Source organism: Dromiciops gliroides, chromosome 2 (assembly GCF_019393635.1).
Source record: "Dromiciops gliroides isolate mDroGli1 chromosome 2, mDroGli1.pri, whole genome shotgun sequence".
Lineage (NCBI taxonomy): Eukaryota > Metazoa > Chordata > Mammalia > Microbiotheria > Microbiotheriidae > Dromiciops > Dromiciops gliroides.
In genome coordinates, this window is record NC_057862.1 from 38,215,054 (window position 1) to 38,227,995 (window position 12,942).

The 12,942-nt window shown below is 46.7% G+C and overlaps 1 protein-coding gene across 2 annotated transcripts in view; it reads left to right on the forward strand.

Moving 5' to 3' along the window:
- GRID1 (glutamate ionotropic receptor delta type subunit 1) overlaps positions 1–12,942 on the forward strand; it is a 1,160,974-nt gene that overhangs the window by 989 nt on the left and 1,147,043 nt on the right. For both annotated transcript variants that reach the window (XM_043982152.1, XM_043982151.1), the window contains exon 2: positions 3,082–3,237. In XM_043982152.1, coding sequence (XP_043838087.1) covers positions 3,082–3,237 — 156 coding nt within the window. The remainder of the gene's footprint in view (positions 1–3,081; positions 3,238–12,942) is intronic.

A 12,942-nucleotide genomic window follows, 5' to 3' on the forward strand; every position in this document is an offset into this window, starting at 1 on the left:
GCTCCTGTGGCCCTGGGGGCCGGGGATGGGGGGTAGAGCCATATTCGTTTGCTAGTACCCTCCTTTCCTATCCCTCTCCCAAAGGATCATGCTTGGGAGACTGGGGGAGGGGGACCACAGGAGACGCCCCCATCCCCTAACAATCCCTCCCTCCTCAAGAGTAGGAGTGAAGCAGAGACAGGTGGTGACCAAGTTGTCTGGAAAGGATTGAGGAAGCTGGGTCCGGAGCTCCTGGCTTGTGTGTGCGTGTGTCTTGTCTGTCGGTGTGTGTGTGTGTGTGTGTGTGTGTGTGTGTGTGTGTGTGCGCGCGTGTGTGTTAATGGGTGTTGTCAATGTGTGTCAGCCTATGCCTGTCGCTGGATTGTGTGTGTGTGTGTGTGTGTGTGTGTGTGCGTGCGTGTGCAGCTGTGGTGCTTGCCACCGGAGCTCATTGACAGCTCTCAATTTTCCCAGGGTCTGAGTCGTGGGCTTTCCGGGGAGGTGGGAGAGAAGGAGAAGAAGGGAGGGAATGAGCGTGGGTGGATGAGTGGGGGCGGGGGAGAGAGTAGGAGAGGTGTATGTGTGGGGGAAAGAAGGGGGGAGGTTGAGCCTGGGAATGAGGAAGGAGGGAAAAGAGGGAGAGCGAGAAAAGGAGGGAGACGGGGAGATTGGAGAGAAGATGAGGGAGAGAGGGAAGGGCGGGAGCGTGAAAAACGGGGAATGGTTGGGAACCGGGGAAATGAAATCTGGGAAGAAGGTCGAGCTAATAAGAAGTTGGGCAGGCTGAAAGCTCTAGGATGGTACTGGAGGTGGGGGTGGCTGTAGGGGCACACGGACCCCTCTGGGAAGTACTCCGCAGTCACCTCTGGGAAGTTGGGGAAGACCGAGAGAAAATACGCCTGGGAAGTTGGGGTGTGTGTACGGGGTGGTAGTGGCTGTGGCGATGAGCCGTAGCTCCTCGTAAGCCAGTTCGACACCTCTCTCTTTTGGGGGTGTGTGTGAAACAGCAGAACAGCCAAGAAGCGCCCTGGATCCTCCCCCACCCCACAACGGAGATCAGGGCCTGGAGGGTTGTAGGAAAGATTTCAGAACAGAAACCCAGGCCAGAGCAGATCTCTCCACCCGCCCCCCCCCCCATCTTAATTGCCTCCTGGAAAAGACCAACCCCTATCCCTTTTTACAACCCACCCTCATTCTGCAATACTGGGCAGATGGAAGGAGGGGGGGGGGGAGGACTTCCCTTCTCTGGAAAGCCAAGGAGGGAGGCGACAGAAGAAACTTCAGTCTTCTTCCTCCCTGTCTCTCCCCGCCCCCTCTCCACCCCATCTCCTAGCGGGAGAAGTGGCGAGCCGGCCAGCCTGGTCAGCATTGCGGCTCTAAGGAAGACAGGCAGGGAAATCCCGGTGTGCCCCAGCTTCCCACAGAGCTCTCTATAGTTCGGGAGAGGGCTGCGATTGCGGGGGAGTAGGTTGGAGTCCTCACCCTCGAGCCACCTTGGGGGTTTCAATGGCCCTTGAGTTGGCTTTGAGAAGGAACCCATAAGCGTTCTTTGACTTCCCCAGCCCTAGGAAGGCGGAGGAGGCTGGCCTTCCTTGGGGCACAATGCCAGGGAGTCCAGGACTCTGTGAGCCTGTTGTGAGCTCTCCTTGCCTTTCTCAGTTGGGGTACTCCTCGCGTTCGCCTTCCCTAGGAGTTGTCCGTGGTCCTGGATTCTACCTGTGAGCTATTTCGCTCAAACAGGAAACCCACCCGGAAACGGGCTGGAGGAGAGACAAAGCCAGACAGACACTCCTGGGCAGAGAGGATGAGACTGAGATGCCAAGCCAGGGCACTAGAGAGCCAGAGGGTACCCCTTTGTGGCATCTTTGTGGACCGAGGCCGAGCCAACCCGGGTGCGGGTGAATAAGCAGTTCTCCGGTTGGAAGCTCTGGAGGTGGGAGGAGGGCAGAGCCATCTTGATCTTGCCTGCACAGCTGTCCCGCCCGGGTTTGTAGTGGGATCTTATTCACAGGCTCCCCGACCGATTGGGATCATGTAAAGCCTGGTGCCAGATGCCTTCTCTATCAGTGCATCAACAAGCTTCCCAAACACCTAGGACTAGCTGGACTCAGCTGCTCCACTAGGGGAGGATGGCTGCAGGAAAAGCCAGCTTTCATGTGCTGGGGAGAAAGGGGTTAACAACATCTTAGCCCTAAGTCCTGCCCCACCCCCTACTTCCTCTTCTTTCTGGGCTACTCTATTGCATAGAGGCAACCCTAGGGGCATTTCTGAATCTGAGAAGTGGGCCCAGAAAAGAAGTCTTTGCAAATTGTAGAACCTTTAGTCCACTCTTCAGCACAGGAGCCTGGCTCTGTGCACCGTGCATTCGATATCCAATTGGTGCACATGTAACATATACCCATCCCACTGTCATCGTCTTCTGTGATACTTGCTACAGATGTTTATTGTCTATATAACCTAGGTGAAGGGTGAGCCTGAGAAATGTGTCTGTGTAACAAGTGTGTGGTACTTAGAGCCTGGGCAAGATATGTGCATCCTAGGCAAGTTTTGAATTAGTCCCCCTGCCCAAGAAAACTCTGAGATTTCACCAGTACACATGGGACTTGATCTATCATAAAATAAGTATTTTCCTGTTATAGAGTGACTTTTTGTTATCGAAGAGTGTGCATATCCTTGTGTTGGGAGTTTTCTGCCATCCCCTTGTTTTGCCCTAAGTGGCTGACTTCCTTTCTTACCCTTGGTATCTCTTCTGGTACCCATGTATTGTTTCTCTCCATTCAAGTCCCCATCTTCCTGGAAGGACAGATCTTAGTCTCAAATAATTAATTGAGCTGAGGCCCAGGGAACTACTAGAGCAGCATGTAGCTAAAATTCCAACCCCCATACCATAGTAACATGCCTGGTACAGCCCACACTAATGGTCTGCTCTCTCTCTTTACCAAGCTAGCTGCCACCACCAACAGTCTGGAGGAAAATAGATCTGGGATAGCCAAAAAGCTGGGGTCACCCTACAAGGAAGGTGTATTCCCTGGCCTTTGATCTTTTGGTATCCTGAGACCTCCTGACCCCATGTTCCCCCCTTTTTGTCCCACTCTTTTCCAGGTGCCATATTTGAGGAGAATGCAGCTAAGGATGATGAAGTTTTCCAACTGGCTGTGTCAGACCTCAGCCTCAACGATGACATTCTGCAGAGTGAGAAGATCACCTACTCTATCAAGTTCATAGAGGCCAATAACCCCTTCCAGGCAGTGCAGGAAGGTAAGTGATAGCAGGTGCAGTCCCCAGAGCTGCTGTGTTCAGTGGTGGGCCAAGTAGGGGCTCCTGAGCAGTCATGAGCAGATGTGGAGTTGGTGACTTTCCCATTGCCTGATCGGTGATTGTTCTGACCTTGGTTGCTTTGATTATTGTGGCTTTCCTGTCTCCCCTCTGACTCTGATGTCTTCCCCATCTTCTGACTTTTCCTTCCTCCCCCTCCCCCTTCCCCAGGCAGGCTTGGTCCTCTCTGTGTAGTACTTGAGAGTAGGAGAGAGTGTTTGTATGTGTAGCAAAGGGTGTGGGTGCTGTTTCTGTGTACTTTGTTTGGAATCTGTGTGTCTTTGTGGGGGTATACACAGTTATATATAGACACCTGTATACAGTGTGTACATACAGGTGTCTATGTATTGTGAACAGTGTTTTCCTCTGTGATTGTAATGTGCCCCTGTGTCTCAGTGTGTAATTTATGTGCACCCTTATGTCATTGTGTGCCCTTATGGTCATAGTGCATGGCTCTGTGTTACATGTTAGAGATGTATGTCTGAGTCTGCATCTGCTTAGCTGCTTATAGAATTCTTCTGTCTTTCTGTGTCACTTGCGTGCATGCCTGTAGGGTGTTGGTTTCTCTCTGTGTAGTGTGTCCGTATATAGCATGCCTCCATGTGCCATTGAGTCTTTATGAGTGTGTGTGTGTGTGTGTGTGTGTGTGTATGTGTTTGTGAGTGTGGACGTCTCTATCCGCATATGCCCCTGGCTGTGAGCGGCGGCCAGCAACTGGTTCTCCCCTTCAACCCTGGACCCAGACTAGCCCTCGACTCTATCTGGCTCTCTATCTCTGGGGCTGCTGCTAAGCTGAGCTGAGCCAAGCCGAGCCGCCAGGCTGGTGGGCTCAAGGCCGGAGGTGGGCGCTGTTTTACAAGGAAAGGAGCCGCAGCCGAGTCTTTGCCTTTAACGCCTATGCCGCTGCCACCGCCTCGGCTACTGAGGGAGGTTGCCGGGGCCAGGCAGAAGCGGAGCCTCAAAGCCCATGCTTGGAGCTTGGAGCAGAGTATCTGCGCAGCCTGGCTAAGCTTGGGGCAGGGGCAGGGCAGTGCGCTGTGCACTGCGAGCATAGGGGTGTGTATGGGCTCGGTTGATGCGTAGGGACCGACTGGCTTATCCCCGCGAGGATCTGGGCGAACACACCGCTGCCCCCGAGCGGGGCTTCCCGGGTGCAGGGGGCGGAGTTGGGGTGAGGGCTCAGCTCCAGGTGCTGATTCGGGGAGGGCCGGAGAGTGGGCAACAGGTATGTGAGGGGAACCTCTCTCTTGAGGACAAGCAGCTTCAAGGTCACGTCTCTGGCCAAGACCCGGCATTTATAAAATCCGAAGAGGGCCAGCCACCTGTTACCTCTTCCCCCACTTCCTTCCCATCCCAAAGCATAAAACTACCTTTAGGGACAAAACTGTGTTACAGTGAAAAAGGCCTTGGACTTGGAGCTGGAGGCCGTGGGCTTGAATCCTGACTGTCTCTTAACCTGTGTGAGTTTGATAAGTCACCTTTCTGACTCAATTCTCTTATCTATAAAATGAGGGTTGAATTAAATGGCCTCGAAGTTCTTCTCAGTTCTAATTCTATGATTTCTTTCATACACGTTGTCTTGCCTCATGACCTGTCTGAGATTTGCCTCTTCCTTCGTGGTAGTATTATATATATTTCAGGGCAGTGAGGGTTAAGTGACTTGCCCAGGGTCACATAGCTATTAAGTGTCAAGTGTTTCAAGGCAGACTTGAACTCAGGTCCTCCTGAATCCAGGGCTGGTGCTTTATCCACTGTACCACCTAGCTGTCCCCTAGTATGATGGTTTTTATTTATTTATTTTTTTAGTATGTTTTAAGGGCAGGAAAGCATGCCTCACTTTTTAAATGTTGAGAATTAGGACTTCCACTGGCAGCAGAGGTTGGGGGACAGGGTATTTATCTCCAACCTCCTGAAGGTCAAGTTTGAGAATCAGAGGAACCCTTGGGAGGAAGGTAGAGTACCTAAGGGTCGGAATGACCTGGGGCCAACCTCCCTAAATTACTCAACTTCAGGCTGGAGGAACACCCTCAGGGAGTGAGCTCAGTAGGGAGATGAATGAGGGCTGTTTTGAGCCTAGTGGAGGCTTTGGAAGGTGATGAAGACCTGCAGTATTTTTATGCTAGCCTAATGATGAATGTTGGGATGAGGAGAAGAGAGTCTTTGATGTTCTTTGAGGTCCAAAGATGTTCAGGTTGCACAAAGATTTGGGGTTAAGTGGAATTTAGGAGTAAAGTCCTGTTTGAAGACCTAACAGAGTGGATAAGGTGTGATAGGTGGTGGTTCAGATCAAGTGGCCTAGAGGGAGTGTGGTTGAGTTTTTCCTGGGGACTAGAGACTTGGTGGATCATATTCATTAGCTCACATGTGACTCTAAGAAGCAGTTGCCAAGCCTGAAAATAATTTGACAAACATATTCGTTGCTTTTTGAGTTTTCAGTGAAATTAAGAAAACAAACTACACATGCTTTCACTTGGAGAGTATTTCTAGTCTAATTTTCCCCAGGGTCCAAGTGCCAGTGTCAGTTTGATAGAAGCTAAGGGCCTTAGATAAAAAAGTGAAAATGTACTAAACCCTGATGAACTGGGTCTCAGTTTCCTCATTTGTTAAATGAGGGAGTTGGACTGGATGACCTGTAAACTTTCCAGTGCTCATTCTATGATCTATGATATCATACAGGCACAGGTCTTCAGGATGATTCCCCATGGAATTCTTTTTTTTTTGCTGAGGCAATTGGGGTTAAGTGACTTGCCCAGGGTCACACAGCTAGTAAGTGTTAAGTGTCTGAGGTCGGATTTGAACTCAGGTCCTCCTGACTCCAGGGCCGGTGCTGTATCCACTGTGCTACCTAGCTGCCCCTCCCATGGAATTCTAAAGGTGGGGGGCTGGTCCAGGACTGACAAAAGCACAGCAGACCTTTCCTTCACTTTGGAATATTAGGAATTGGGTTCAACCATAAGATTGTTTAGTAAGTGGTTAATATTTCCTATAGAAAATGGTCAGAGAGTTGAAGGTGGAGTGAGCCAAAGTGTTTCAAATTGCCTGATTTTGTTCCCTTCCCCCCACTCCCATTCTCAAGCATTGATTGGCTTACCATCATTTCCTTGTCACTGTGGGTGTCTTCTTTCTCACTTCCCACCCTAACTTCACTTTCTTGGATGTTTTCTAGCCCTGGAAATTAAACTTTTTGTCTGCTAAAGGGGGGAAACTCATGGGGACATAATATGGAATTATTATTAGAAGACTTGAGCTAAGTTCCTTTTGGCTACTTCCTAGCTGTGTGACTGGGCAAGTCATTTGACTTTTTGGATGTGTTTCCTTATCTGTAAAATGTAGGCATTGGACTAAGTGATGCCCAAGGGCTTTTCTGGTTCTAAATCTCATCATCCAATTATATCTCCAAGGACTTTGAATGCTCATTAGGCAATGAACTCCCTGAGACCTCCCTGGGAAAGGAGCATGGGATCCTAACATCACAGACTTAGAGTGGAAGAGACCTCAGAGATAAGGTAGGCTCCCATTTTACAGAGGAAAGAACTGAGGCATGGAGTAGTTTACTCTATAATTCAGAGTTTAGGTATTTGGCTCCATTTAAAGCAGATCTATTAGGGGGTATGGGAATTTTGATGGGAAGAATATATATTATTTCAAATATTATTTCCTTTGTAATCCTATGTATGTCGTTATGCATTTACGAACATTGTTTTTAGAAGGGACCCATGGGTTCCACCAGATGTTCAAACACAAAAAGGTTAAGAATCTCTGTTTTAGGATATAAAAACACATGGCATAAATAACTTAGTTTCCCCATCATCCCTTTTATTTATTATTATTATTTTCTTTTTGGTGAGGCAATTGGGGTTAAGTGACTTGCCCAGGGTCACACAGCTAGTAAGTGTCAAGGGTCTGAGGCCGGATTTCAACTTAGGTCCTCTGATTCCAGGACCAGTGCTCTATCCATTGTGCCACCTAGCTGCCCACCCCCCCCCATCATCCCTTTTAAACTAACATTATTTTGTTTTGTTTTGTTTTTTTAGTGAGGCAATTGGGGTTAAGTGACTTGTCTAGGGTCACACAGCTAGTGTTAAGTGTCTGAGGCCGGATTTGAACTCAGGTACTCCTGACTCCAGAGCCAGTGCTCTATCCACTGCACCACCTAGCTGCCCCTTAAACTAACATTATTACTTGCAAGGAGGATGCTGTGGGACTTTTGTAGTGGGTTTGGGAATACTTTCCTCCTTCCTTTCCCAGGAAATAAAGTATCTCTTCCCCTGTCCTCCTTACCCCAAGGATTATACATGATCATGGGACTATATATATATATATATATATATATATATGTATATAAATCACATCTTTTAAAAATTAGTATTTTATTTTCACCCAATTACATGTAAAACAACTTTTAACATCTATTTTTAAAACTTTGAGTTCTAAATGATCTGCTTTCCTCCCTCTCCCCTTCTTTGAGAAGGCAAGCAATTCAATATAGCTTATACATGTGTAGTCATGTGAAACATTATAGAATCATGTATTTAGAGCTGGGAAGAAAACGCTGAGGTCATCTAATTCAACCTTTTCATTTTCTAGTTGAGGAAACTAATGCCCAAGGAAGTTAAATGACTGGTAGTTAAGTGCTAGAGGTGAGACTTAATTTCAGGACCTCTGACTTCAGCTGTTGTTCAGTTGTCACTCTTTGTGACCCCATTTGGGGTTTTCTTGGCAAAGATTCTGGAGTGGTTTGTCATTTCCTTCTCTAGCTCATTTTACAGAGGAAGAAACTGAGGCTAATAGGGTGAAGCGACTTGCCCAGGGTAACACGGCTAATAAGTGTCTGAGTCCACATTTGAACTTGGGAAGATGAGTCTTCTTGATTCCAGGTCCTGAGCTCTATGCACTATGGCAACACCTACCTGCCCTTTGACTCCAGTATGCCAAACTGCCTCCTATACCATGATAAGTGGGCATGTGGTCTTATATTAGGGAGTGTGACCTATGCTAAGAACAGTGGGCAACAGAATAAGAATAGCTAGGCTTGGGGCAGCTAGGTGGCGCAGTGGATAAAGTGCCCATCCTGGATTCAGGAGGACCTGAGTTCAAATCTGGCCTCAGACACTTGACACTTACTAGCTGTGTGACCCTGGGCAAGTCACTTAACCCTCATTGCCCTGCAAAAAAAAAAAAAAAGAATAGCTAGCCTTTATGTAGCACTTACAGATGCTCTTTCATTTGATCCTCATAACATTGGGAGTGAACCTCATTTTACAGATGAAGAAACTGAGGCAAAGAGAGGTTAAATGACTTTCTCAGGGTTACATAGCTTGAAGGCATCTGAGGCAGGGTTTAACTTTGATCTTTCTGACTCCATAGAAGAGAAGAGGAAGAGTTAGGAGGTTTGGGGACATATCACATGGGGAGAGACGACATCCAAAGATTAGAAGACCCTTTGGAGATTTGCTATCCTTGCCTGAGAAACTAGAGGACTGAGGATGTAATTCAAGGGAATCTAGGCTTCACTTGGGGGGGGGGATAACTTGAGAACTGAAGTTCTTGGGATTCCATTGTCCCTACAAACTTTCTTTGCCTCGACTGGTATACCCTTCCTCTGTTGAGAGACATAGTCTGCTGTCTATTAAATGATGGATGCTTCTTGAAATATTTGTTTGTTTCCTAGTGACTGAGGACATGGCCTAAAGACTCTTCTGTTCTGTGAGGTGACATGGAAACCAGAAAAGGAAGCAGATATTGGGCAAATTGCCCATCCCAGGTTTAATTCTCTAAGTTCCTCATACTTCAGTGTCCTCGTGTAAATAATTTAGAAAATGATTCTCAGGGTTTATTGCCCTTCCCAGTATCCTGGGGTGATAGGCACCATCTAGGCAGCCTTGAAGGGAGCTGCTAATATGCCCATTTGGGATGTATCCTAGTGTCTAATGGTTAGATAAGAGGAGCATTGATGAGGCATGTTTTACTGTGGGTGTACAATGACTGTGGTGGCCCGTGGAACAGAGGGCTGATTAAAATGCCTCTGAGGCTGGCAAATTTTTATGTCCTTATCAACCAGACTGGGAAAAATACGCATTATCATCTCTTTTCCTCTAGGCTTTAACTCCTGGAAATGCAGATAGGAATGGATGGAGATTGTCAGGCCTTGCTTAGGTCCATGAGACCTTGTATCCCGATTACAGCCCTTTATTTCCTGGATCATTGAAATCCCCTAGGAAGGCACACTGCTCATTTTGGGCAGGACCCTTTTTAATCACAATGATGGGGTTTTGAGGGTGGGAGGCAGAGGGGTGTTATGGGAGGAATACTGGGCCGGGAGGCAAAAGAATCCCAGATGGATAATATATCAGGTGGTCAGAGCTTGAAGGGATCCTGGAGATCAGATCAGGATTCTCCCAACCCTCTTGTTTTACAGAAGAGGAAATTGTGCTCAGAAAGAAGTGACTGTTCCAAGGTCACAAGTCTGGGCAGTAGCTAAATTGGGATGTGAACTCAGTCTTCTGGCTAACGGTGGTGAGGAAAGGACACTGGATTTGGAGCTAGAGAAACTGAATTTGAGTCCCAGTTTTGCTCTTTTCCACCTGGGTGACCTTGGACAAGTCATGAAACTTCATAGGGTCTCAGTTTTCTCCTCTATAAAATGAGGGGGTTGGACAATACCTCTCTAAAGTTCCTTCCTGTGCTAAGTCCTAAGAATTTAAGGGCAGAGGGGACTGTCCCATGTGCCCTGTCTTCATAGTATGAAATGCCCTAGCACCTGCTTTGTTCTCAGGCTCAATTCAGAACCTCTGCCGGGCAGCACACAGCTCATTGTAGGGGACCCTGGGGCAGGAAAATGGGTCTGGAGTAAAAATCAACTTTGGCTAGTGTGACTGGTGGAGATTAAGCTTGCTTTGCAGCAGGCACCATACCGGCTCCAACACCAAAGTACAGAAGACAGCAGCCTCTGGGGACCTCCCTGGGGATGAAGGGCTGGGATCACTGCTGAATGGTTGGGATGGACCAGAAGGATTTATTCTGGCAAGCTGGCTCTCACCAGAGGAGTATAGGTGGGGTCAGAGTTTACATCCTAGGTTGAAGCTGTGATGGGAGATGCATTTAGAATTCTGGTCCAGAAGGAAACACAATGGGATGATAGGAAACGTGATCAGAGGAGCAGGAGGTCCAGGTATCTTAGAACATGGAGGACTCTGGGTAGGGAAACTATGAAAAAACTCTGGTTAGGGACATGATGGGAATAGTAGTGCACCTGAAAAGCTTGATGCTGCTCTCTAGCTTCTTGGGAAGGATCTGCTCAGCTCCTGTAGCCATAGACCAGATGGCTGTGTTGTGAACTGGATTCTCAGTGTAGTATAACTGGTAGATCTGCAGGGGCTGAGTGTTCCACACTGTTTTCCTTCAGCTTTTTTTCACACTACTCTAGAGAACTTCTAGGGTCCTCTGACAGACAGCCCTACTAGAATGTGTAGGTCAAGTCAGGGGGAGGTTATAGATAGGAGGGATAATGTCCCCTTTGCATCTCTCTCAGCTTCCTGGTCAGTGGTGGGAGTTTGGTCAGCATCTTGGAATGCTGGGCTCAAGCAAGGAAGGAAAGCCAGCTCCAATCTAATGGACACAGAGGGCAGGGGCTGCTTAGAGTTAAGGGAATCCATGCTTAGTTATCCTTCAGGGGTGGACTCTTACCTGTTCTTAGAATAAAGAAATACTAGAGCTTTAAGGGTCCTGGAAGGCATATAGTCCAACCCATAAGTGACAGCATCTTTAAAAAGTTGTCCTCTTGCTTGTGCTTGAATACTTCAGATGCTGGGGAGCTTCTTACAGTTCCTTTTTGGGCAATTCTAATTGTTCCAAAGAATCCCTTGGTAGGAAATAAACAAGGGATCTCCATCAAGGAGGAAGGGAATCATAGACTCACATGCTCTCAGAGTAGGAAGTGACCTTTGTAGCATTGACTCCAATTTACAACAGGGAATCTGGGCTCTTTTTTTGGGATGGTTCGAGGAATTCTATTTGGGCTACTTCTGCCCTTTTAGACTCTCAGCCTCTGAGCCAAGGTCAATGTGCTACAGGTAGGTGATTTTCTTTTGGTGAAATAGTTCCAACTGTTCAGGGAAAATTGGATCTAAGAATGGGATGGATCTCCTGAGAGCCCTGCCCTGACTTGGTAAGATGGGAGCTGGGCTAGGGAAGGAGACTCAGGGTTGGTCCTCATTCTGATCATTTTGAAGATAATGGCAAAACTCCATGATTTGTAGAATCAGTGTCTGAAAATAAATCCAGGCTTTCCTTAGGCCATGGCTTGGGAGGCTAGAGCAGCTGGAAGCTCGGTTTCCAATGACCCTTCAAATTCATCCATGAAAGGAGACACTGGCCAATCATATTTCTTGGTTCTGTAACATAATAGACTCTTAATTAATGGTTTTCTGGATGAATGCATGGATGTGTGCTGGCTCTCCTATGGTTAATTTGGCTTGTGACAGAAGGAGGCAAGGCTTAGGTATTTAAAAAAAAGGACAGAGATACAAGAACTGTCCTCCACTTATGTTTCTTGCCACCATATCCTCCCAGGACCTCTTGTAAAAGGGAAGTTTGATATGCCTTGACATGACTCTCAAAGGTCACAGATATCCCAAACATCCCTAGTTTCCCTTAATAGCCTGTTCTGGCTTACTTGTATGCAGCACCCTCTTTCTGTTTCCTCCCTCTCCTCATTACACAAAGTGGGTCCCTGGGACAAGGATACCTAGGGTCTAGGAAGTCTATATACCTCCCTGTTTAATACCCAGTCGGGGGTCCTATGCTTAAAATTCATGTCTGAGGGAGTTATGCTAGAGAAACTCCATAGAACTGCATGGAGATGTGAAGATTCTACTTGAACCAAAGTTTTCTGACTCCAAGGTCAACCTTCTATCTACTGTACCATGTTGTCTCTTAATGAATACTTTTAAAAATTATTTTCCTCTTGTATTTTGCTTTACATAATTTTGTACATTGAAAATTTTTTACCCCTTTCAGTAGCTCTAGCTATAGAAAATTTAGAAAAGAAAGTTTTCAACCATCAAGGTCCTTGGTATTCTCAAGTATTTCAATGTCAAACACAGATGTGATGTTAACAGTGGAAATGCCACTAAAGGAGATACATTACTATTTTTTTGTTACTGTATTTAGTGAACCATAGTACCTCTACATCTGACTTGGCCAAAACCTCCTATATATATATAGAGAGAGGAGAGGAATATATATATATATATATATATATATATATATATATATATATATATTCCTCTCCATTAAAATCCGAGTACCTTAAGAAGAAGGACTTTTTGGCTTTTCTGTTTGTATATATAGCACTCAGCATAGTTCTTTGCCCATAGTAAGCACTTTCATTCATTTTTGCCTTCTAGAAGCCTGGTCATTTCTTCTTGCTGTTTCTTCTTTTTGGTTTGGCACCACATGGAAGAGTTTCATGTAATCTTCTACCTTGAAGGGTTGTGTGTGTGTGTGTGTGTGTGTGTGTGTGTGTTCTTCTTTCAGGCCACTGACATATATCTATATCTATTTAAATAATCTCTATACATGTTATTCCATTCTCTTCTTTATTTTATTCTCTCTCTCTCTCTCTCTCTCTCTCTCTCTCTCTCTCTC